The sequence below is a fragment of the Macaca nemestrina genome, chromosome 10 (assembly GCF_043159975.1).
Source record: "Macaca nemestrina isolate mMacNem1 chromosome 10, mMacNem.hap1, whole genome shotgun sequence".
Classification (NCBI taxonomy): domain Eukaryota; kingdom Metazoa; phylum Chordata; class Mammalia; order Primates; family Cercopithecidae; genus Macaca; species Macaca nemestrina.
Genome location: NC_092134.1, coordinates 19,984,500 through 20,008,012, shown reverse-complemented (window position 1 = coordinate 20,008,012; position 23,513 = coordinate 19,984,500). Strand labels below are relative to the sequence as shown.

The window sequence follows — 23,513 nt, the reverse complement described above, 5'->3', positions numbered from 1 at the left end:
TGTGATCCACCCGCCTCGGCCTCCCAAAGTGCTGGGATTACAGGTGTGAGCCACCGCACCCAGCCGGCTATCACCTTTTTTGGTGGTTGTTAGGTTTGACTTTGAGATGTGTAATAAAGATTCACGTGAGCATTAAAAGTTTTTTTAAAAAGTAATGGTTTAAAAAAAAAAAGGAAAAAAACAGTGGTTTAATAGCTAATCTTCTTTTTTCTCTAAATTGTCACTTCCTTGTCAACTGAAAAACTAAGTCGAGTTATTAAAATGGCTGCACATTTAGGACTTAGAACAGCTGCCCTGAAAGTTAGAAGAAGTGCGTCAAATGTAGTTACAGCTTGGTCTGGTTGGCAGTGAGATGAGTATAGAACATGCTGCTTTTGTGGTGTATAACTCTAGAAGGGTTTAGGGGAGGTGGGCATGGCTTCCCAAGAAGGTGAAAGATGGGGGCAGGAGGAGATGGCGTGGGTCTGCTTGGTGAGGGGTTGGGGTAGCATCCAGATTGGCTTTAGAGATTGGATTAAGCTTGAGTGTGCTGAGGGTCTAAGGAGATAAACAGGAAGTGAAAGACTCTCCCAGAAGAAAGGAACAGGGGAGGAAAGGTGTACATGTGCTGGAGTGGGTGGCACCTGAGTCAGAGGGTTGGGGAGAAAGGTTGGATCCAAATCTTGAGGGTCTTCTTGCCTGCACTCCTAGAGCCATACTGGAGAGGAGCTGGACCTTCATCCTGGGGTGGAGGAAAAGCCCCAGGGCACTTTAAGCAGGGGAATGACCATTGTTTTTCAAGAGAGTGTCTGAAAATTCATTCATACTGCCCTGCCAAGAGCAGTTGGCAATGATGGCAAGACCAGGCAGTGTGGAGATGGCCCAGGGACACGGGGTACCCGTTGTGTTTTTGCCTGAACAGTGTTTTAAGAGGCAGCGTAACCAAATAGTTGCTATGCAGATACAGCTTGACATCTGAGTCTGCATGCCCAAGCCCCCATGTTTGTTACCTGCCTGGTGCCTGTAGGCATTTGAGTTTGTAGCCCCTGGTTGACTTCTGACGGTACAGCCCTTTGGCTGGAGACCACGCAGCTCAGCCAGGGGAGTAGCAGAAGATCAACTATGGACAGGTGTGACTTAGGAAGAGGTGGGAGTTTGGGGTGCTGGGGAGAGGGACTGAACATCCCAGGGAGGGGAAATGGCATAGGCTGAAGTAAGGAGGGAGTTGCAGTGAGTCAAGATTGCCACTGCACTCCAGCCTGCCTGGTGACAGAGCAAGACCTTGTCTCACCAAAAAAAAAAAAAAAAAAAAGTAGGAACTCTTCTGAGACTCTCACCCTGGACAGGGCCAGAGATTAGCATGCTGGGGGCAGATTGGATTTGGGGTGTTTTTACATGAACTCTGGGGTCAGACCCACTGAGTTTGAGTCCAGTCCTGCCTTCTCCTGCTGGGACTTTGGGCAGATGATGTAACCTCTCTAAGCTTCGATTTCCTCATCTGTAAAATGACACTAATATTAGTGTTACCTTTTAAGACTGCTCTAAGGTTTATACAAGATAGCATGCCTCACACAACTAGCACAGTGCCTGGCTTATACCAGAATAAGCATTGGGTGGATGTCAGCCATTATAATTAGGGTCAGGGGTCAGAGCAGGCATATCCGTTTTATGGAGTGCCTAAAATGCCGATGGCAGAAGTTTGGACCTGGTTGAGTTGGGCATGGGAGCTGCTAAATGTGTTTGGGCCAGAAAGTACCTGATCACAGAGCATCATCCTACTGACATCTTGCCCCCTCAGAATGCTGTCTCTAGCCGCTTTGATACACCCTGAGCTTAGCAACCCTGGGGTGGGTCAGCCCTGAATAGGGGTTACTTTTCTCCCTGGAGATTGAGAGGTGGATGGAGAGGAAACTGCCAGGCTGTTCTGCAGTAGTAGGAGCCAGATTTGGCATTTTTCTCTCTGTGTCTGTCTCCCTGACCAGTCACTGAACTTCCCCAGGTCCTGGAAGCTCAGCTCAGTTCCTACTTCTTTTTTTGTTTTTTCTTGAGTCAGAGTCTTGCTTTGTCGCCCAGGCTGCAGTGCAGTGGCACAGTCTCGGCTCACGGCAACCTCCGCCTCCCGGGTTGAAGCAATTCTAGTGCCCCAACCTCCCCAGTAGCTGGGATTACAGGTGTGCACCACTACACCCTGTTAATTTTTTTGTATTTTTTAGTAGAGACAGGGTTTCACCACATTGGCCAGGCTGGTCTCAAACTCCTGACCTCAAGTGATCTGCCCGCCTCGGCCTCCCAAGGTGCTGGGATTATAGGTGTGAGCCACCATGCCTGGCCAGTCCTTACTTCTTAAAATGCGCTCAGGAAGCATCTGGACGGCTCACCTGGCCTGGCGCCCGGCCCAGGAGGGTGCTCTTTGATGAGAAACATCCCAGCAGTATTGGGCACGGAGGAAGCAACTAGTGAAAGAAAAGCAGGGCCGATGGGAGGAAGATGTTTGACTGTGCCCAGCCCTGTCACACGTCTCCCACTTTGCCCTTCCTAATCCCACCACACCCAGCTCTTAGGATCAGAAAGTACATTGAAGTTCCAGGGCCACTCTCCTGAATAAAAAAGGTGTGGCTGTTTCCGGCAGATAAGTTCCTGCTTTGTTCCAGTGCACTGACACATTCTCCTGAACAACCCATCTCAGGTTGATCAGGAAGTTCTTAGTCTGTTCAGACAGGCAGCCTACCTCTTATTTTATCATCCTCCTTCACGATAAAGCCCGGTGTTCTGCCTTTCCCACTTAGTGGAGAAACCTATCCTCATAGCCACACTTCTGGTATTGAGGAATTGGCATCTTGGAATACAGCTTGGGTATTTGGATGACAAATTATTAAAAATATTCTGATCTCTTTGCCCACATATTTTAGCTGTAGAAGCAAGCAGAGAGCATCATATTACTCCAGCAGCAGTGCCACTTTTTTTCCCTTAAAAAACATGATTTAGGGGTTCGGGGAACCTCCTAGTTTTGGTGGCTTCCTACTTCAGTGGCATTTGGAAGACTTGCAGATATCTAGACTTGCAGATATGTCCTGTGAGTGCCACGTGGGTGTGGCCCCTGCCTGGCGGCAATCTAGTAGCTGTATATTAGAGTGTCCTTTTTTGCTACCTTAAATGACCAAGTCTTCCCCAGAGCCATTCGTGCTATCTCTTGCTATCCACCTGCCTCAGCCTCCCAAAGTGCTGAGATTACAGGCGAGCGCCACCACGCCTGGCCCTTCCTGTTTTCTTTAGCTGAAGGCCTTTAGAGCCTTCCCTAACCCTTGAGAATAGTGGTTGTATTTCCACAGCCTCTCCTTCTCCATGTATGCTATTTACACCTCATTCTCTGCTCTTCACCGCACAGAGACCCACTCGCTCCCCAACACTGGGATGTAGTTGATTTGATGATTGAATCAGAGTTTGCTTTGTGCCATGATAGATTGTGAGAAAATGGAGTTTTGATGAATTAGGTAATTTAAAATATGAGTGGGAGCCAGGCGAGTGGTTCACCCTGTAATCCTAGCACTTTGGGAGACCAAGGCAAGAGGATCTCTTGAGGCCAGGAATCTGAGACCAGCTTGGACAACATAGTGAGACCCCATCTCTACAAAGAAGTTAAAAAAATTAGCCAGGTGTGGTGGTGCACACCTGTAGTCTCAGCTACTTGAGAGGCTGAGGCATGAGGATTGCTTGAGCCCAGGAGTCTGAGGCTGCAGTGAGCCATGATCACACTACTGCACCCCAGCCTGGGCAACAGAGTAAGACTCTATCTCTAGAAATACATATATACATATATATTTCAAAATAAAATATAGATGGGAGGGCTAGGTTTGGCAAATAATCCTTTCATAGTGTGAATCATAGCCAGTCTGTTTATCCAGCATCAAGCAGGGTTTTGGGAATCCTGGTCCCCCCAGTTATCACTTACCTGGTTTATGAGTTTCTTTCTTGTGTCTCGCTGATGCCTGTTTGAGATGACTAGGCAGGGCAGGGCAGGAAGGTAGAGGCCTAACCTGGTGTAATGCCTGGGTGTTAATGGCTGTTGTTTTAGGTGCTGATGTTTTACACAGCTGTGCCTCTTTCTGGTAATACAAGTTTTGCAAAGGCAGGGACCATGTCTCTTCTACACATACTCTGGGCACAATAATAGACATAATAGAAGTTGCATATCTGGGAGTGAGTCACTGGTTTCCAAAAACATCCAGGGTCCCAGGTGACTGTCACAGCTAAACCAGCCCCTGGAGCCATTGCGGGGTGACAAGGAGATTCATTCACATGTGATCAGATCAGAAGTAGCCCAGCAGGGCATGGCATTGCCGCCCCTAGGAACAGCCTACTTTTTGGATGTTTAGGTCTCTGCTTCCAGCTTTGAACTCCCCAGGAGCCCACACATGTCCTGTAATAGCCATATTAGCCCCGGGTGCTCAATCCCCACCTTCCTTCCATCTGAGCTTCCCTGTCGCCTCCCTACCATTTGTAGACTGCCCGTCTCTCTTTTTTATCTCTCTTTTTGTTAGATTGGGATTTTATTATTTTTTTCCTAATTCTTTCAGCACTTGCTGAAAACCAGCTTGGGCAGAGCAACCTGTGCTCAGTGCTGGCTAATGGCTTGGAGCTGCTCCAAGCTGCCGGCTGCGCTGCCTTTCACTTGTGGGTGGTCGTCGACAAGCGTGATGTCTTCTCTCTGTGACTCTCAAGGGGCCTGTCTTCTTGCGGGCTCGGCTGTTCACACTTGGCTGGCCTGCCTGGTTGGTTGGAATTGCAGTTTTTACTGCACAGCCTGGAGCCAGTCTGCTAGCTTCAACAGGGCACAGATTTTATGAGTGCTAAAGTCGACTCAGCCTCCAGCCTAGTTGGCCCATTTGATTTTGTTGCATGTTGTTTTTCTCTATTTCCTCTTGGAGACCAGACACTGTCCAGAGTGTATGGAGACACGGAAGTCTGGGAATGGAAGTGGCTCGGGAGATTCTTAGACTGTGATGAATGTGTGTCTGCTGAGGAGTGATGGTACCTGCTGGTGTCTACAACAGTTCAACATTTTCTGAGTGTCACTCAGTCAACTGCAAAGGATGGGGTTGAATTTTTGGCATCATCTCTTGATAGCTGAACATCCTTGAATGAGGAGCTAAGCTTGTTTTTTCCTAAGTTGCAATTTCTTCATCTGTCAAATCAGTATATGAATGTCTATAGTCAGAGTCTCAGCCCATGAGACTATTGAAGGACTTTCTGCACTGAGGATGTGAACCTTTCCTCCGTTCTCACGTTCTTGTGGTTCCTCTTAAGGGGTGTGAGTTGGTAGTTTGCATATTCTTAAGTATTGTAGCAGTTGAGGGATGGTAGTTAACTTCCTTGACTACCATTCCTGTTGTGTTGCAAGGAGAATTAATTAAAAATCAAGCAGCTCTATCTCCTGCTCATTCTTTTTTTTCTTTTTTTTTTGGAGACAGAATCTCACTCTCGCCCAGGCTGGAGTACAGAGGCACAATTTTGGCTCACTGCAACCTCGGCTTCCCAGGTTCAAGCAATTCTACTGCCTCAGCCTCCCGAGTAGCTGGGATTACAGGCATCTGCCATCATGCCCGGCTAATTTTTGTAGAGATGGGGTTTCACCATGTTGGCCAGGCTGGTCTTGAACTTCTGACCTCAGGTGATCCGCCCACCTCAGCCTCCCAAAGTGCTGGGATTACAGGCGTGAGCCACTGCCCCGGCCACTCCTGCTCATTCTTTAGGGTGGCTTCTTGATTTCCATTGTATTTTCCTTTATTCACAATGCTTCTTTGGGGCTGTCTTCCCCACCGACAGAAAGGTAAACTGAAGCAAAAGGAAGGGAAGGCTAAAAGCAGTGCCTGGCCACTGACTGCATAGGAATTTGGGGCCCTGGAGAAGTGGCAGGCCTAGGCCATCAAGCTCTCTGTGGGATGTAGCCATCCCCCAGCTGTCACTTCCCCAAGATGCCCGTGCCTCACGGTCGTCTCACCCCTTGTTGCTCTTCTTCTGAACAAAGCTGCCTGCAGCAGCAGCAGATCCAGGTGCTGGGGCGTGGCCAGTGTTCATGGAAGCTGGGGCCAGCCAGCCTGCAGGTGTTCCTGGTTAAGGGCTAGAGCGGACCTTTGATCTGTGCTGAGTGGATGCCATCAGCTGACACATCAGTGACCTTCATGCAGCTTGAGTCTCAAGCCAGACTTGTTCTTCTGAGCATGGGCTTTCTGCTGACCTCTTGCAGGGGAACCAGAGAGCACCAGTGCACAGTGAAAAATGCCTTTAATCTCCATTTACTCTTCTCCAGCTCCCTTCCCTGTCCCTGGGTGTTTCACAATTAGCATTTCAGATGCTTCCAAGTGAATATGGAACAGATGTTCGCACAGGTGCTGTACTCTTCACTGGGTAAACAGTGGCGTTTGCATGCCTCTGCGTGTGTGTGTGTGTGTGTGTGTGTGTGTGTGTGTGTGTGTGACAGCAGGAAGCGTAGGGCCTTTGCAAATGTTTTTTAAAGCATCTGAAACACTTTACACATGACGGGTACTCAATAAATACTTAGTGAGTAAGTGAGCAGTGGCAGGGAAGGCCCTTTGTTTCATAATAAACCCAGTGGCATGGGAGCAGCAAGTACAATTCCAAGTTGGGTCTTGAAATTCATGGACTAAAGAAGAAGTCATGTCCTGCCTCACCAAGAAATTACCCATGGACATCTGGCAAACCATGGGGCATGCCGTAAGGACAAGACATAGTTCTCCATCTCAGGAAGGAGGATTACACAATAAAAGTGACCGTGGCGGCCCCTGGCAATTTAATCTGCCTCACGAACACTAGCTGGCCGTGGCTCCGCTGGGAAAAGGAACTTGCGGTTTTGCCTGTGCAGAATGTTTGCAGATGGGTTAGGGAGTTAGCCAGGACTGACCTCCTTGGTTGTGTCTTTCCAAGTAGCACACCTGGTCAGGTTGCTCCACACTGTTAGTCCCCAGTGGCTCAAGTCCAGGCCCTCAGCATGGCTTTCCACCTGGCCTACACCCCCAGCCTTGTAGAAATAGTGGAGGGAAAGGCAAGGGCTTGGCTGCTCATCGTTTCCTCCCTCTGTGATCTTGGGCAAGTCACTCAGCTTCTCTGGGCCTTAGTTTCCCCCTCTGTAAACTGGGGATAATAATCAAGTCTTGTTTGTAGGGCCTTTGTACGCTTAGAATAATTAATTAACATAAAGCCCTTACTGTGTCTGGTGTGTGGTAAGTACTGAGTGCGAGCCGCAGCTGTTACCATTGTCCACTGCATCATCCTGGTCACTGGTCTCTGGCATTTTAAGCTTCAGAATTACGGAACCCTCTGCAGTTTCCCAGACATGCCCTGCTGTTCAAGTCTCTGTGCTGTCTGAATGACCATCCTTGTTTCTGGAATGTGCCACTCACCCCATCCTTGTCCACCCTGTGAATACCTACTCATCCCTCAGCCTTGAAATGCCAGCTCTGGCATGCCCTGAGTTCCTCCCTGCCACTGGCCACCAGCCCCCATGGAGGGCCCTTGTCATCCCAGCCTGTTTTAGATCTCAGTGCACCAGAGTCACGATCCTTCGTCACCCACTGATAGAGAGTTCCATGAGGGTGAGGGCCATGGTTTCACCTTTTCTAATCCAGCACCTAGCACAATGCCTGGTATACAGTAAGTGCTGAATAAATGTCTCCTCAAATTAAACCACATGTGTTTGTATATAGGCGGTCAGCCTTTTAAAACTACATCTGGCTGGGCGCAGTGCCTCACACCTGTAATCCCAGCATTTTGGGAGGCTGAGGTGGGTGGATCACTTGATATGAGGAGTTCAAGACCAGTCTGGCCAACATGGTGAAACCCCATCTCTACTAAAAATACAAAAATTAGCTGGGCATGATGGTAGGCACCTGTAGTCCCAGCTACTCGGGAGACTGAGGCACAAGAATCACTTGAACCCGGGAGATGGAGGTTGCAGTGAGCTGAGATCGTGCCATTGCACTCTAGCCTGGGCGACAGAGCAGGACTGTGTCTCAAAAAAAAAAAAAAAACTACTACATCCTCCCTTTTTCTCCGCAAAATTACCATGTGATTTATTAAGACTAGAGGCCGGGCACAGACTCATGCCTGTAACCCCACTCCATGGGAAAGAGTGGCTCATCCCTATAATCCCAGCACTTCGGGAGGCCGAGGTGGGCGGATCACATGACATCAGGATTTCAAGACCAGCCTGGCCAATTTTGTGAAACCATGTCTCTACTAAAAATACAAAAAATTAGCTGGGTGTGGTGGCGGGCGCCTGTAATCCCAGCTACTCGGGAGGCTGAGGCAGGAGAATCACTTGAGTTTGAGAGGCGGAGGTTGCAGTGAGCCGAGATTGTGCCACTGCACTCCAGCCTGAGCAACAAGAGTAAGACTCCATCTGAAAAAAAAAAAAAAAGATTAGAAAGGTGTTCTCGAGGCAATGTTTGCAACCTTAGGATGTCTGCTGTGGACAGTTAGGAAGTGGGCATCTCAGGCTGCAGTCACTGCCCCCAGTGGTTTTGATGTGCTCATTTCCCAGCCCCTCTCCCTGCCTACATTCTTCCCTGTCCCCCACCTCCCAAGAGCCTGTTTCTGATCTGCACCCCTCCTGCCTTTCCACGTCTTTCGCACTCCGTTTATAGAATTGCTCTCTGCTTCCTTGCCCCATCCCCTGCCAGTTCCAGGCTCCCTGGGCCTGACCTCATGGATGACAGCGATTCCCTCTGGACTTGGCCACTTAGGTCCCTGTCAGGTGGCTGGAAACAGAGACTTTCACACCTGAGTCCCTCCCTCTAGAACAGGGCTTGACCCATGGTACTGCCCCGTTGAGCCTTTCTTTTTTCCTTTTCTCCTTTGACTTAAGCCTTTGGCAGGACAGATTTTGGGCTGGAGGCCAGCAATTCAACTGGGAGGGCTCCATGCCAGTTCTTGCCTTTCTGGAGGTCAGTGTATTTGCCCAGGACTCTGCTTGGGTTTGGAGCTTTTACTAACGTGTCGATAATGCGGGTCCACCTTCTACACCGTCTTGCAACCAATTATCAGAGAGAGAAGGCCTGAGCAGGGGGATGTGCATTTTGCTTTCTTTCGGCATAGCATCTCATGCTAGATTTTTATCTGGGGGCCTTTGAAGAGCCAGCCGGCACAGAAGCACGGTGGCGACGCTGTGCCTGGAAAACTCATCAGTGTCACTCTGGTTTATTTTCCTCTTCTCTTTGAGCTCTTTCCCATGGAGTGGGGCTCTCAGTGACAACTGGCAAGCGGCGGGGTAGTTGCTCGTTGTCATTCTGGTAGGCACTGGTTTCCGGAGGGCTCCGAGTGCTTTGTGGGTATTCGCGTTTGTTTCTGCAATGCCTAGAGCACGGTTGGCACCGGTCCCAGTTTCTGGATGAAGAAACTGAGGCTCTGGGGATTAAGATCATGAACTGGGGGGAGGGGAGGCGGCATAGCTGGAGTGAACTTGGGTGTCCAGGGTTCCGTTTTGTCTCGTAGACGGTGTGTGAGGGTGTGTGTATGTGTGCATTCGAGAATGCGTGAGGTTGTGTGTGTTTAAGAAAATGAGAATGAGGCAGGGCACGGTGGCTCATGCCTGTATTCCCAGCACTCTGGGAGGCTGAGCTGGGTGGATGAATTGAGCCCAGGAGTTCAAGACCAGGCTGGGGAACATGGTGATGAAACCCTGTCTTTACAAAAAAATACAAAAAATTAGCTGGGCATGGTGATGCATGCCTGTAGTCCCAGCTACTTGGGAGGCTGAGGTGGGAGGATTGCTTGAACCCAGGAGGTAAAGGCTACAGTGAGCCATGATTGCACCACTGCACTCCAACCAGGGCAACAGAGTGAGACCCTGTCTCCAAAAAAAGAAAGAAAATGAGACTGAAAAGGAGAGAGGTTAGAAACGGGGTAGGCCCCTCAGTATCACCCTTCCCGAGAACAGTCATTCTCTGCTTTTTCTGATCAGAGCTTCCTCCCAGGAGGGGCCCTTTATCCAAAGCAATCTCTGGCCCAGGCACCAAAGAAAGGCCCCAGTGGTTTACGCAGCCCAGGCTGCCCCCTGCGCTTGCTGGGTGGGAGGTGGGTCGTGGAAGCCTTCCCCTCCTGCCCACTCTTTCCTGCTCCTCCCCAGTGCATCTTTATGGCCGGCATATGGAAACTGTTTCTATTTATCCGGCACCACCAGGAAGCTGCTGCATGCTGTGCTCCAGCAAATGGAAACCTTGGATTCCCCCGCAGGGTCATTTCCAATGTGGCGTGCAAATCAGCCAGCTGTTTCATGGGTGCGTCTGGGCCCTGTGACATCAGCATGGGGGAGTGTTACCATGTATGCAAACAGGTCATTCTGGTTTGTCCGCCTGTCCTGTGCACCGGGATGTCTCTGCTGCTTTGAGTCAGGGTTTGGGTTGTTGTTTTGTATTCTCCTGCCTGTCAGTTCAGCTGTTTCTTTCCACTCCTTCCCCTCCTCTGAGTGGTTTTATGTTCTCTCCTCCGGGCTGATTGCCAGGATTCAGGGAGGGAAGTTAAGGGGCTGGTGCCACAGAAATCTTTAGTGGCCAAAGTCTGCGGGCCTGAAAGGCTGTGCCTGTCCTCTTGGTCTGGTTTTCCCAAGAGAGCTGTCTGCCCAGGGCACCAGAAGGGCAGGACAAAATGTTTCCCTTCGTGGAACTTTCCCCAGAGGCTCAGAACAGAGATGCAGAATACAATCTTCCTGGTTGCCAAGAGTGTTCCTGGTCAGCTTCCTCTGGTCCTTTCTGAAACCTGCGTGTGGAGCTTGCTGGCTGCAGGAGGCAGGGAGACTGCAAATCCTGCCCACCTGCCCATGCTGCTGCTCATCTCCCTCCCTCCCTCCCTCCCATATCTGGCCCGGTTGCCTTCCAGGAAAGGTGAACATGCAGAGGCAAGGGCTAGCTGCTGGCCTTCTGGAGGAGGCAGTGGAGGCCAGCTCCCTGACAGCTCCACGGTGAGGTCATCCTGTCTCCTCGAGCTGGGCCCCTGCGGCGTGCCCCGATCCCTGCCTTTCCGGCTGGCCTGGAAGAACCCATTCTGCTCTGGGCAAGAACAGTGCCAAGGTCAGAGGCCACAGGTGTTGCTTCTTCCGTGGTCTGTAATGAGCACCGGTTGGAGAGGGCCAGCCCCGGCACACAGAGGAAGGGGCTGGACTGGGGTGATGCGGGGTGAGCCTGCCTGGTCACTTTGTTGGCTAGGACGCTTCCTGTGTTTTCTGTGCCTGGTACTCCGAAGATGCGAGTGCCAATCATTGACCAGGAGGTTCTGCCCAGGGTCTGTGGGCAGTAGGAGGTCAGAGCAAGGCACCAGGCCACTAGAGCAGGTGGGTGCGAACAACTGTTGGCATTCAAGGCTGCCCAGGTAGAGGTCCTGCAGCCAACCCAGTGGGTACAATGGGCTTCAGTGGGGCAGACTGTCCTCTAGCTTCACATATAGTGCTGACCTCTCAGGGCAGCTTGGGGCCCCTGCACGCCCTCTTACTTCCCACACGGAGGGTATTCAGTTCGAGGAAGCTGGGCCTGCTGGGATTGGTTCCCCAGCAAGCAGGGGCTCATTCTCCCAGACACCACTCCATCTGCACTCACCGGCTCACACCCTGACTCACCAGGACTTGGCTATCAGCCCTGTCCCCTTTGATCTGCCCCTTCTGCCCCCTGCCTTCCCTCTTTCCTGGGCCTGAAATGTCCTCCTCAGGAAGCTGCCAAGCCTTGGAGCATACCTTCTGCGGGAACAATGCAGCACTCGGGGTGGGAGCATTTCCACTGCCTCTCTGGCTACTTCTGTAACCTCATAAGTGGGGAAGAGGGTTAGACAGCAGACAGGGCAGGGGATTAGCACCCCACAAGGTGGCCCAGCTCCACCCAGCCCCTGCCATGCCCTGGACTTGGCTGGCACAGCTGCACTGCTGCATAAAGGCCACGTACAAAAGGAACAGAATGGAACTGTGGCTCCTTGCCTTCCATTTGCACCCTTTCTATAATCCCTAAATATGCACCCCAGTCGCTCGTGCCTGGGTGTGAAGGAGGCCCTTTGCGATCACCTGTGGCTTTCTTGAAAAGCCCCTGAATGGCCAGTGTCACCTCAGGCCTTTCGTCCCTTTCTCCATGTGGAGAAAAGAGTGATCGTGCTTTGCCTTTTGGGACCACATGAGCACACCAAGTCCTGTTTTCTGAGGTTGAGTGGTTAGAAGCACAGAGCAAAGTCTGCCCTGGGAGGGGGAGAATTCGCTATTCTTTCACCTTAGCTCTTGAGTCTTATTCTTCCCTGTCCCTTTCAAGGTTCTACCCTGAATTACTCTTACACAAAACAGCCCCTCTTCAGCAGACCACTAAAAGAAGGGTTTTTACAAATACAAAATTACCACGTCACACGCCTTCCTAACACCCGTTGGTGTACCCCCGGTGGAGCCCACCCTCTTGCCTGAGGCCTGCCAGGCCCCATGGATGGCTCCTTGCTCTCCACCCTCCAGGCTGTGGCCATCCTTAAGTGCCCCACGGGGGTGTGTGGAATCTTCAGGGCAGGCAAGGCCTTCTATTTCACTTCAATTCAGATATGTTTGCTGACCCCTTACACATTGTATCCAACACTGTTCTGGGGCCTGGGAACACCACAGTGACCAAAACAAAAGTCCCTGCCCTCTTGGAGCTGACATTCCAGGCAGGGAAACAGGCCCACAAGTAAACAGATACCCTGTCAGGTGGTGACAGCCCCAGGAGGAAGCCTCAGCACTTTGAGGGGACAGAGTGATGTGGTCTCACCTTGTAGGGGAGGCCAAGGGGAGCCTTTGATAAGATGTTTGGGTGGAAACTGGAAGGTGTGAGGAAACAGCCAAAGACTGGGGAGGCAGAGGCCCCAAGGCAGAGTGTTCCAGGCACGTTTCAGAACAACAAGGAGGCCAGCATGGCAGCAGCAAGGGGCAGGCGGGACGAGGTGACTTGGAGAGATCATGGGTCAGGTTCCATGAGATCTTCCGATCAAGGGAGGCTGGGGCATGTTTCGGGCAGAGGAGTGATACCATTTGGCTTAGTGTTCTTGAGGATTATTGTTATATTAAACAAAAAAGTTTGCCAAAAACCCACACACATGTGCACGCAACAGAGGATTTCTCTGACTGGTGTCAAGAATAGGCCACAGAGGGTAGAACAGAGAGGGACACAGAGAAGGGATTGTGTTGGTCTAGGGGAGAGGTGGTTTGGGCCACAGTGTGGCAGAGGAGCTGGTGAGAGCAAGGTCTTGTGGGCCAGGCACAGCCCCTATTTGTGGGCCTTTCAGCTGATTGTGGAAGGGGAGGAGCCTCCTGATTCCTGAGGCCCCTCCTGCCGCAAGATTCTCTGTTGGTGCAGCTGTTCCATGCAGCACCGGTACGGCCAGGAAAATGTGGTCTCAGTCACCCCAGGGCCTTCTCCTGCCCCCCAGTCACTTGTGGCCTGTAAGAGTGCATCCCAAGAGCCCTGGCCAATGGAGGGACCATCTGTGCGAGAACCAGCCACATGTTCTCTTTGATTTGGGTCATAGGTGCTAAGCCTGTCTCACAGCTGTATGCTGTCCATCAGAAGAGACAGCGGCCAGTGTACCCCACGGCAGACAGTGGGTCAGCAGAGCTATCCCCTACATTTCACTAGTGAGAGATGAGTGGGAGATATTTGTATGAAGGAAAGCTCTGGATGGGGAGCCAGGAGGCCTGGGTGCTAGACCTGGTGCTGTAACCAGTTGGCCCTATACCACGGAGACATCACATTCCCTGCCCTCATTTTCCCCACCTCTAAAAGCTGGGCCTTGAATTAGGTGGTCTCTAGGATCCGCTCCTGACCTGACAGTTGTTGCTCCTAAGACAGCAGCAGAAAGTGCCTACAATGCATGCCGGAGAGCTATGTAGCAGGGCTTCCCACACTCTGTGGCAGAGGACCTCTACTTCCATCAAACACAGCAGAAATGAAGTACTAGGAAAAGGAAGTGCCGCACAGTGCCACCTGCAGTGATGGCCTCTACACGCTGGCTCTGATTCCTGGATGGTGCTCATCCCCAACCATCGCACACCATTCATGGACTGTGCAGATCACGTGGAATAACACCGCCCGCAGTTAGAGTGGTTCCAGGCACAGACCTCGTTTATTCTCCAGCTCCATCACTTTCTAAATGTGGGAGCCCCTGGACAAACTGACTAATCTCTGTGCTTCTGTCCCATCACCTGTGAAATGGGGATACTGATGGTATCCACTTCCTAAGGTGGTTGCGAGGATGAAGTTATTTCACATATAAAGTGCCGAGAGTAGTGCCTGCCTCACAGAATTTGCTCCACAAGTGTTTGTGTGTGTTCTTGTAGCTGAAGCTGAGCTGATGAAATTGGGGCTAGATTTGGGGGCTGCAGTTAATCGGGAGGTGGGAGAGGGACACATGCGCTAAAAAAAAGATGCCATTGCCCTCCCTACGCAGTGAGGAAGTGTTTGTGGAAGGCTTTTGGTGCCATCAGGATCTAGGCAGCTGGGCCCTGCTCAGACTGTGTGTGGCACTGCCAATCCTCTGGGGCAGCTCCGCAGTTTGGAGCTCCTTCTGAAGCCATCTGCACCCACCTGCCTGCTCCCCTTGAAGTCACCACATACCTGTAAACATTTAGATGCCACAAGCTGCAGGGGCAGCTAGTCCACTGCTCACTGGCTGGTGAACCTTTTTGCTGTTGAAACTTCCATGACTAGTAGCTACAGAGCCTCTTTTTGAGGCCAGGTGGTGATGGGGTACTCCACTGCCTCTGCAGACAGGTGCCCCTGGAGGGCAAGGGCTACCTCGTTCCTACATTCCCCACTAAGGGTCCAGCACCTAGGAGCTGCCCTTGGGCAGGGACAACCCTGGGAATGTCTGCTAAACAAAGGAGTAGATGAACAGGCCAGTTGTTGGTCTTAGAATATTTTCATTAAGAATTATTTCCCAGCCAGGCGCGGTGGCTCACACCTGTAATCCCAGCACTTGGGGAGGCCAAGGCAGTTGGATCACTTGAAGGTCAGGAGTTCAGGACCAGCCTGGTCAACATGGTGAAACCCCATCTCTTCCAAAAAATACAAAAATTAGCCAGGTGTGGTGGTGCACGCCTGTAGTCCCAGCTACTCAGGAGGCTGAAGCACGAGAATCACTTGAACCTGGGAAGTAGAGGTTGTAGTGAGATGAGATTGTGCCGCTGCACTCCAGCCTGGGCAACAGAGCAAGACTCTGTCTCAAAAAAAAAAAAAAGAAAAAATACATAAAAGTTTAAAAATGAAAATAAAAGTATTATTTCCAGCCAGGTGCAGTGACTCACACCTATAATCCTAGAACTGGGAGGGAGGGCGAGGCAGGTGGATTACTTGAGCCTAGGAGTTTGAGACCACCCTGAGCAACATGGCAAGATCCCATCTCTAAAAAAAAAAAAGAAAGAAAGAAAGAAAAAATTAGCCAGGCATGGTGGCACATGCCTATAGTCCCAGCTACTCTGGAGGCTGAGGTGGGAGGATGGCTTGAGCCTGAGATGTTGAGGCTGCAGTGAGCCATGATAGTGCCCCTGCACTCCAGCCTGGGCTCAGTAAAAAGAATTATTTCCAAATGGAAGCCAAGGAGAGAGGATCACCCAAGTCCAGGAATTTGAGTCCAGCTTAGGCAACGTAGTGAGACCCTGTCTCTAAAACTAAAAATTAAAAAAAAGGAAAGAGACTTATTTCCAACTCACAGATTATGTTTCGATTAAAATAACAAATACTTAGGTACCCAGTTCTAACGAAGCATGGCACTGACTTCTGTGTTTTAATCCATCAAACCTGACAAAGTTAAAGCCCTCTTTGATGGTCCATCATTTCTAGTTATTAGAAAGCCCTTTCAGATCTAGCAGAAACACCCTGTGAAGTCCATTCCTGAGTCCTCATTCCACCATTGGCAGCACTGCCACGTGTCTGCCCTCACCCACCAGCCACGTATGGTCTGTGGCCATGGGCTCACGTTTTGTCTCTGTGGTGCTCACTGTCCCATGGGGGGACTCCAGCCAGCTCCCTGCATCCTTAGCTCTCCATGGTCACCTGTTGCTGTCTGCGGCCAGCCCTGAGGCTCAGGCCCCAGCCCCTCTGCTGTTAGGAGTTTGGTACAGGAATAGGGAAAAGGGAGAGGGCTGTAGCAGGAGCCAGCTCTAAAGATCCTCTCCTGTTGTTCCAAGGAGTCAGTCTTTTTCTGCAGGCAAGCCATGGAAGGATTTTAAGTAGCAGAGTGACACCATCAGACTTCGGCCTTACCAGATTGATTTATCCTGCCTCAAGGGGCCCAAGTCAGGTGGTCAGGAAAGGCCTGGACAATGAGAGCGAGTCCAGGTTGCTGCAGGCTTTTAGGTGAAAGACAAGAGGCCCCAAAGACCTCTTGAGTAGAGATGAGAAGGAGGAGGGAGGAGACCTTTCTAGACCTGGTGAGTTACAGGCCATGAGAAGTGAAAAAGAAGATGGGATTAAGATTTCTGGCTCTGAGGACTGTCCTCCCAGGGCAGCCATAAGCCTAGTCCTTCCAGTCTCGGTGGTCCTTGTGGATTTCAGCTGAATGGAACTGTCCTTTGTGGCTTTGAAGGGTTATGTATCGGGGAAGAGGGACTATCTCTCACCCAAACCAGGACACCTAAAGATAGCAAAGGTTACCTGCTCCCCGGAGAAACCTGTTGCTGGGAGTGTCAGTGAGGCTTGTTAGCAAGGAATGGCCTGCACCATGGGATGCATTGGGCCACCTGGTCCCAGGGGTGCTGTGGTATAAGTGGTGAGGGATGGGGGAGCTGTTGAGAAGGCCCAGATGTCCTCTCCCCACCAGGAATGGGTTGAGAGAGCTCCTGAGCACAAAGAGGAAGTTCCTGTCAATTCAAGGAGACCCCTGTGTGAGAAGAAGGGTGGGAAGGCTCCAAAGGGGTTCTTCATGGCAGTGGCTTACATAGACGCTCCTGTCTAGTGTCGGGTAGGAGGGTGGCACTAATGGCTGCTGCCATCTGTGCCAGCTAGCAGCTACCTGCCCCACTCCATCATTGTTATTTATATTACCTAGGACTCTGCTGTGTTGCTGGTGCCAGCCCCTGCTGGGGCATATGGAGGTCATGGAGGACAGGGCATGGGCGCACGAGGACGCAGCTCCATCCAGCTGCTCGCCTGTGGCTTTTTCTGCTCAGGAGTCACGTTTTGGCTGGTGCTTCTCTGATCCACGGGAGCAGATTGAGGAAGGTAGTTTGACCTTCTCCTGTCTCTGCCTAGGGCTTAGTTCTTTCAGAAATGAGCATTGGGATCAGAGTAGGGAATGCTGCTCTGTTGCTATTGGGAAGACAAGGGTCAGAATTACCAAGTTCAAACCGCACCCAGATGTCCCACCTCCTACTTGGAACTCCACTCTAGTGATGGAAATGCTAGTGTATTTTTGGTCCTTTTGGCACTAACTACCCTGTTATCCTTTTCAAGTTTCTGATTCTTGAGAGGCAAGTAGTCTACCGACTGGGAGCTAGGCAGCCTAGTTTGGGATCCCAGCCCTGCTTCTCACTAGCAGCATGACCTGGGGAGGTTACTTAGCCTCTGTGCACCTTAGTTTCCTCAAGTCTGATGTGGGAATAATATTACCTACTTAGCAAGGTTGTTGTAAGAACTAAGTGGCTTAATAGATAGATACAATGTATTTAGATAGGTATCAGTTATCTATTGATAACAATATTACCTTCTTCCCAGGGTTGTTAGAACTAAGTGGGTTAATAGATACAATGTATTTAGATAGGTATCAGTTATCTGTTGCCCTTGTAACAAATCACTGCCCCAACAGAGTGCCTTAAGATGGCAACATTTATTTTGCTTGAATTTGCAGTTTGCGCAGGGCTTGGTGGAGTTGTCTTTTTGCTGTTGTATGTAGCATCTGTTTGGACAGCTTAACTGGGGCTGGAGGATCAATTTTTGAGATGGCTCCTTGATGTGGCAGAGAAGTTGGTACTACCCCTTGGCTGGGTGCTCAGCTGGGCTGTGAACTGGGACCTTGAGTCTTCTCTCTCCACCAGCTGCTTGGGCTTCCTTACAAAATGGTCGCTCGGTTCCACAAGTAAGTGCCCCAAGAGAATAAGGTGAAAGTATTTTTATAACCTCAGAAGTCATGAGGTTCCCTGTTCTCTATTAGTCACAGCAGTCATGAAGGCTCACCTGATTTCAAGAGGAAGAGAGCTTCTGTGTGTGGAAAAGTGGCAAGGTTCCAGAAGAGCATGGAAGGTGAAAGATAATGTGGTGGCCATTTTTGGAAAATAAAATCTGCCATAGGATAGGTTTTGGCATATAGTAAACCTCAATAAATGTTTGCTACCAGTAGATTAAAATCATCATCTGCATTCCTCATCCCCGACTCCTCTTCCTTAAAGGGGGTGGTAGTACTGCATAGTGGTTAAGTGCATCTGCTCTGGAGGCAAGCTGCTAGGGGCCAAAGCCTGGTTCAGCCCTTACAGCTGTGTGATCTTGGACAGATTGCTTAACCTCTTGACAAATTTATTAAAAGATACAAACCACCAAAGCTTTCTCAGTAAGAATAGAAAACCTGAGTGGCTCTATATGTACTGAAGAAGGTTAATATGTAATAAAAACTTTCCTAGAAAGAAAACTTCAGGCCCAGATAGCTTTCCTGGTGAACGCTGTACATTAGGGAATAAATTATACGAATTTGACCCAAAGTCTTCCAGAAAATTGAAAAGGAGGAAATATTTTCTAGCGCATTTTATGAGACCAGCATTACCTTCATACCCAAACCAGCAAAGACATCACAAGGAAAGAAACATCAGACTAACATTCTACGTGGATATAGATGCAAAAAATTGAAACAATTTTAGCAAATGCAATAATATATAAAAAGGATAATACATCATGACTAGAGGGACTTAGCTCAGGAATGCAGGGTTGGTTTAATGTTCAAAAACCAATCATTGTAATTCACTATATTAACCAAAGGAGAAAGAAAAACCATATACAGACTGACTGTCCCTTTTCCAAAATGCTTGGGGCCAGAAGTATTTCTGATTTTTAATTTTTTTCAGATTTTGGAATATTTGCATTATACTTATTGGTTATTTCTAACCTGAAAATATGAAATCCAGAATGCTCCAGTGAGCATTTTCTTTGAGTGTCATGTTGGTACTCAAAGAGTATGGAATTTTGGAGCATTTGGATTTCAGATTTTCAGATTAGGGATACTCAAGCTGAAATCATCTCAAAGTAGACAAAGTGTTTGACAAAATCCAGCTCCTATTCATGGTAAGATCTCACAACAAACTAGGCATAGAAAGGAATTTCCTCAGCCTGATAAAGAGTATCTACGAGAAACTTCTAGCTTACATCATACTGAGTGGTGAAAAACTGCATGCTTTTCCCCTAAGATGGGGAATGAGACAAAGATATCCCTTCTTATCACTTTTATTCAGTATTGTAAGGGAGGTTCTAAACAGTGCCATAAGGCAAGAAAAACAAAAGGCATCTGGATTAGAAAGGAAGAAATAAAACTGTCCTTATCGTCAGACAACATGATCTTCTGTATAGAAAAGCTCATGACATTTACAAAAGAGGCTACTAGACCTTTTAAGTGAGCTTATCCAGGTTGCAGGATAGAAGGCCAATATATAAAAATTAGTCGTATTTCTGTATACTAACAACAAACAATTGGAAATTGAGATTAAAAGGCAACTTCATTTACAGCAGCATCGGAAATATGAAAGGCTTCGTGATAAATCTAACAAAAGATGTGTCAGGTCCATATACTGAAAGCTACAAAACATTACTAAGAGAAATTAAAGAAGATCAAAATAAACTGAGAGATATACCATATTCATGAGTTTTTAAGATGTTTCATGGATAGATTTGGCATAATTTCAATCAAATCCCAGCAGGCTTTTTTTTTAAGTAGAAATTGACTATTTGTTTGTTTGTTTATTTATTTATTTATTTTGAGACAGAGTCTCATTCTGCAGCCCAAGCTGGGGTGCAGTGGTGTAATCTTGGCTCACTGCAGCCTCCACCTCCTGGGCTCATGTGAGTCTCATGCCTCAGCCTCCTGAGTAGCTGGGACTACAGGTGCGTGACACCATGCCCGGCTAATTTTTGTATTTTACTAGAGACCAGTGGGGTTTCACTTTGTTGCCCAGGGTGGTCTCGAACTCCTCAGCTCAGGTGATCCACCTGCCTTGGCCTCCCAAATTGCTAGGATTACAGGCGTGAGCCACTGCGCCTGGCCTGTTACTCTTGAGACAGGATCTTGCTCTGTCACCCAGGCTAGAATGCAGTAGCATGATCATAGCTCACTCTAGCCTTGACCTCTCAGGCTCAAGTAATCCTCCCACCTCAGCCTCCTGAGTAGCTGGGACTATAGGTGCAAGCTACCATGCCCAGCTGATTTTTATACTTTTTGTAGAGATGAGGTCTTAGTATGTTACCCAGACTGGTCTTCACTCTTGACTTCAAGCGATCCATCCACCTCAGCCTCCCAAAGTGCTGGGATTATAGGCACATGCCACCATGCCTAATTTTTTTACTTAAAAAAAATTTTTTTTTGTAGAGATAGGGTCTCACTATATTCCTCAGGCTGGGTTTTTATTGATTGATTGATTGATTGGACTCCTAGATTAGGGACAAAGAAATCGACTAATTCTGAAGTTTATATAGAAGTTCAAAAGAACTGGGCTAGCCAAAACAACTTTGAAAACAAGATGAACAAAATTGGAGGATTAACACTACCTGGTTTTTTGTTTTTTTCTTTTTCGAGACAGAGTCTCGCTCTGTCCCCCAGGCGGGATTGCAGTGGTGCGATCTCCATTCACTGCAAGCTCCGCCTCCTGGGTTCACGCCATTCTCCTGCCTCAGCCTCCCTAGTAGCTGGGACTACAGGCGCCCACCACCACGCCTGGCTAATTTTTTTGCATTTTTAGCAGAGACAGGGTTTCACCATGTTAGCCAGGATGGTCTTGATCTCCTGACCTCGTGATCCGCCCACCTTGGCCTCCCAAAGTGCTGGGATTACAGGCGTGAACCACTGTGCCCTGCCAACATTTACCTGATTTTAAGACCTGTAAAGCCACAGTAATCAAGGCATTGAGGTATTGATGTGAAATCTTTGTTTTTATTTTTCTTTTTTAAAGACAGTGTCTTTCTGTGTTGTCCAGGCTGGCTTGAACTACCAGGCTAAGGTGATCCTCCCACCTCAGCCTTCTTAGCAGCTGGGACTACAGGCTTACACCACTGTGCCTTGATGTGGAATCTTTTTTATTTTAATTTTTTTGTAGAGACAAGATCTCACTGTGTTGCCCAGGCTAGTCTTGAACTCTTGGGCTCAAGTGATCCTCCCCGCCTTGGCCTGATGTGAAATCTTTATGACCAGGAGTGAGGCAAAGATTTCTTAGACATGATATCAAAAGTATTAATCCATAAAAGAATAAATGGATAAGTTGGCCTTCATCAAAATTTGCAAAACTTCTGTTTCAGTGACCTTTGAAAGGCGCTGTTAGAAAAAAATGAGAAGAGAAACCACAAAGGGGAAAAGATTTGCAAATCATCATGTATCTGATAGACTTGTATCCAGAGTGTATAAAAGAGCTCTCAATTTAATAATAATAATAATAATATAATAAAGAAAAAGGTGAAAGATCTGGACACTTCAAAGAAGATACACAAATGGTAAATAAACATGTGGAAAGATGTGCAGCATTATTGTTAGGAAAATGGATGTGCCTGGTCCTGGTTGCTCATGACTGGCAATTCAAGATCAGAAGGACCTTTTGCAACCCAGCAGGCCTTTGAGCCCTGTCAGTTTCCTGTCCCTTGCATGGTTGTAAGCCTTACACATTTGCTTCCTGCCAACTGTGCAAATCCCAGTATCAAAACATTAGATTTTTTTTTTTTTTTTTTTTTTTTTGAGACGGAGTCTTGCTCTGTCCCCCAGGCTAGAGTGGTGGCACAATTTTGGCTCACTGCAACCTCTGCCTCCCAGGTTCAAGCGATTCTCATGCCTCAGCCTCCTGAGTAGCTGGGATTACAGGCACCTGCCACCACATCTGGCTACTTTTTGTATTTTTAGTAGAGTTGGGGTTTCGTCATGTTGGCCATGCTGGTCTTGAACACCTGACCTCAGGTGATCCGTCCACCTTGGCCTCCCAAAGTGCTGGGATTACAGGTGTGAGCCACTGTGCTCAGCCCAAAACATTAGATGCTTTATCTTCCTTCAGGTGGATCATTTACAATGCGGATTTACAGATTTCTCTCAGATTCACTTCTTCCCAATCAATGCATCATTTCTTGATGCTGTTGTTTACTGTGTGTATCAGTAGAGTCTCAGGATTATTGTGACAAACCCAACTCAGACTCAAATGGGATCTCTTTATCAGCTTGGATTTTGGAAATTAAGGGGTAGATTTCAGGCACAGCTGAATTCCAGAGGTGCAGCTGGTGTTAGTGTTATCTCTTGGTTATTGTTTTGTTCTCTGCTGACTTCCTTCTCAGGCAAGTTTTCCCCATGCGGTGGCAGAGGCAGCCGCGAGCAACAACAGGGAAAGAGCCCCTCCTTCCTAATTGGCCCAGGAACAGTTTCAAGTTCAGCTGTCACTGGCCGGACTTGGGTCAGCAGCCATGCCTGAACCAATCCCTGGGCCCAGGGGAGACGAGGGGCTCATTGCCAGGCCCAGGTCACCTGCCCGGGAGCCAGGGGTGGAGTCGGCCAGAGCCAAACAATGTGGACAGAGAGCAAGGAGGGGATGTTCTACCCAGACAGATGGCCCAGTGTTGCTGGGGGAGGAGGGCGTGGCTGTCAGCAGGGAAGAGATGGCCCTGCACCAGGGAACAAATCCAGTTGTTTTTAATTTTTAACTAAGTAGGATGTTAATATGCTTCCAAAAGTCAAAGGATTCAAAAAGGGTCCATCTACACTGTTCCTTATAGCCCTTGTAGGACGACTGATTTCATTGACTTCTCATTTTTCCTTCCTGTGTTTCTTTTGGTAAAGATAAGTTGATGTATTTATGTTTTCTTGTTTCCTCCCTTTTGTACACATTAGAGAGCATACTATTTGTACTATTTTGTACTTGCTTTTTTCACTTATCAAGAGAAAGGAAAACATTTGTAACCAGCTGTGCTAATTCTTGCCGTTATCAGTACACAGCTTGGAGGTTGATTTGAAGATGACAGGATGTCCATGTGAGCATATGAAGGGACTGCCAGGCTTTTCTTCTGCCGAACGGTGTCTTTATGCTCTTAAGCCTGGGTGCCAAGTGAATCTCTCTCCTCTTCCAATGCAGATGGCGGCAGCTATGCCATCCACGACTCCCAGGCCCCCAGTCTCAGCTCTGAGGGCGGGAGTTCCCCTTCCAGCCCCTCACACAACTGGGAGATGAATTACCAAGAGGCAGCAATCTACCTCCAGGTGAGTATCTCCAGTCAGGCCCTGGCGGTTCTCTGCACCTATTGGTGGGGTGGGGCAGCCAGGACTCTGTTAGGTGCCCAGAAATTCAGTTCCAGCGGCGGTTCATGCTGCTGCTGCTG

General features: G+C 48.9%; 1 protein-coding gene across 2 annotated transcripts in view; it reads left to right on the top strand.

The window, feature by feature from the left end:
• The window catches only part of LOC105493375 (two pore segment channel 1), a 74,980-nt gene that overhangs the window by 14,705 nt on the left and 36,762 nt on the right, over positions 1–23,513 (top strand). Inside the window, exons 1-2 of one of the 2 annotated variants that reach the window (XM_011760954.3) lie at positions 22,865–22,971; positions 23,270–23,394. In XM_011760954.3, the coding sequence (XP_011759256.1) occupies positions 23,362–23,394 (33 nt within the window). In that variant the 5' untranslated portion in view covers positions 22,865–22,971; positions 23,270–23,361. Of the gene's footprint in view, positions 1–22,864; positions 22,972–23,269; positions 23,395–23,513 lie in introns of those variants that run through there. The other variant, XM_011760953.2, reaches the window with a different exon arrangement.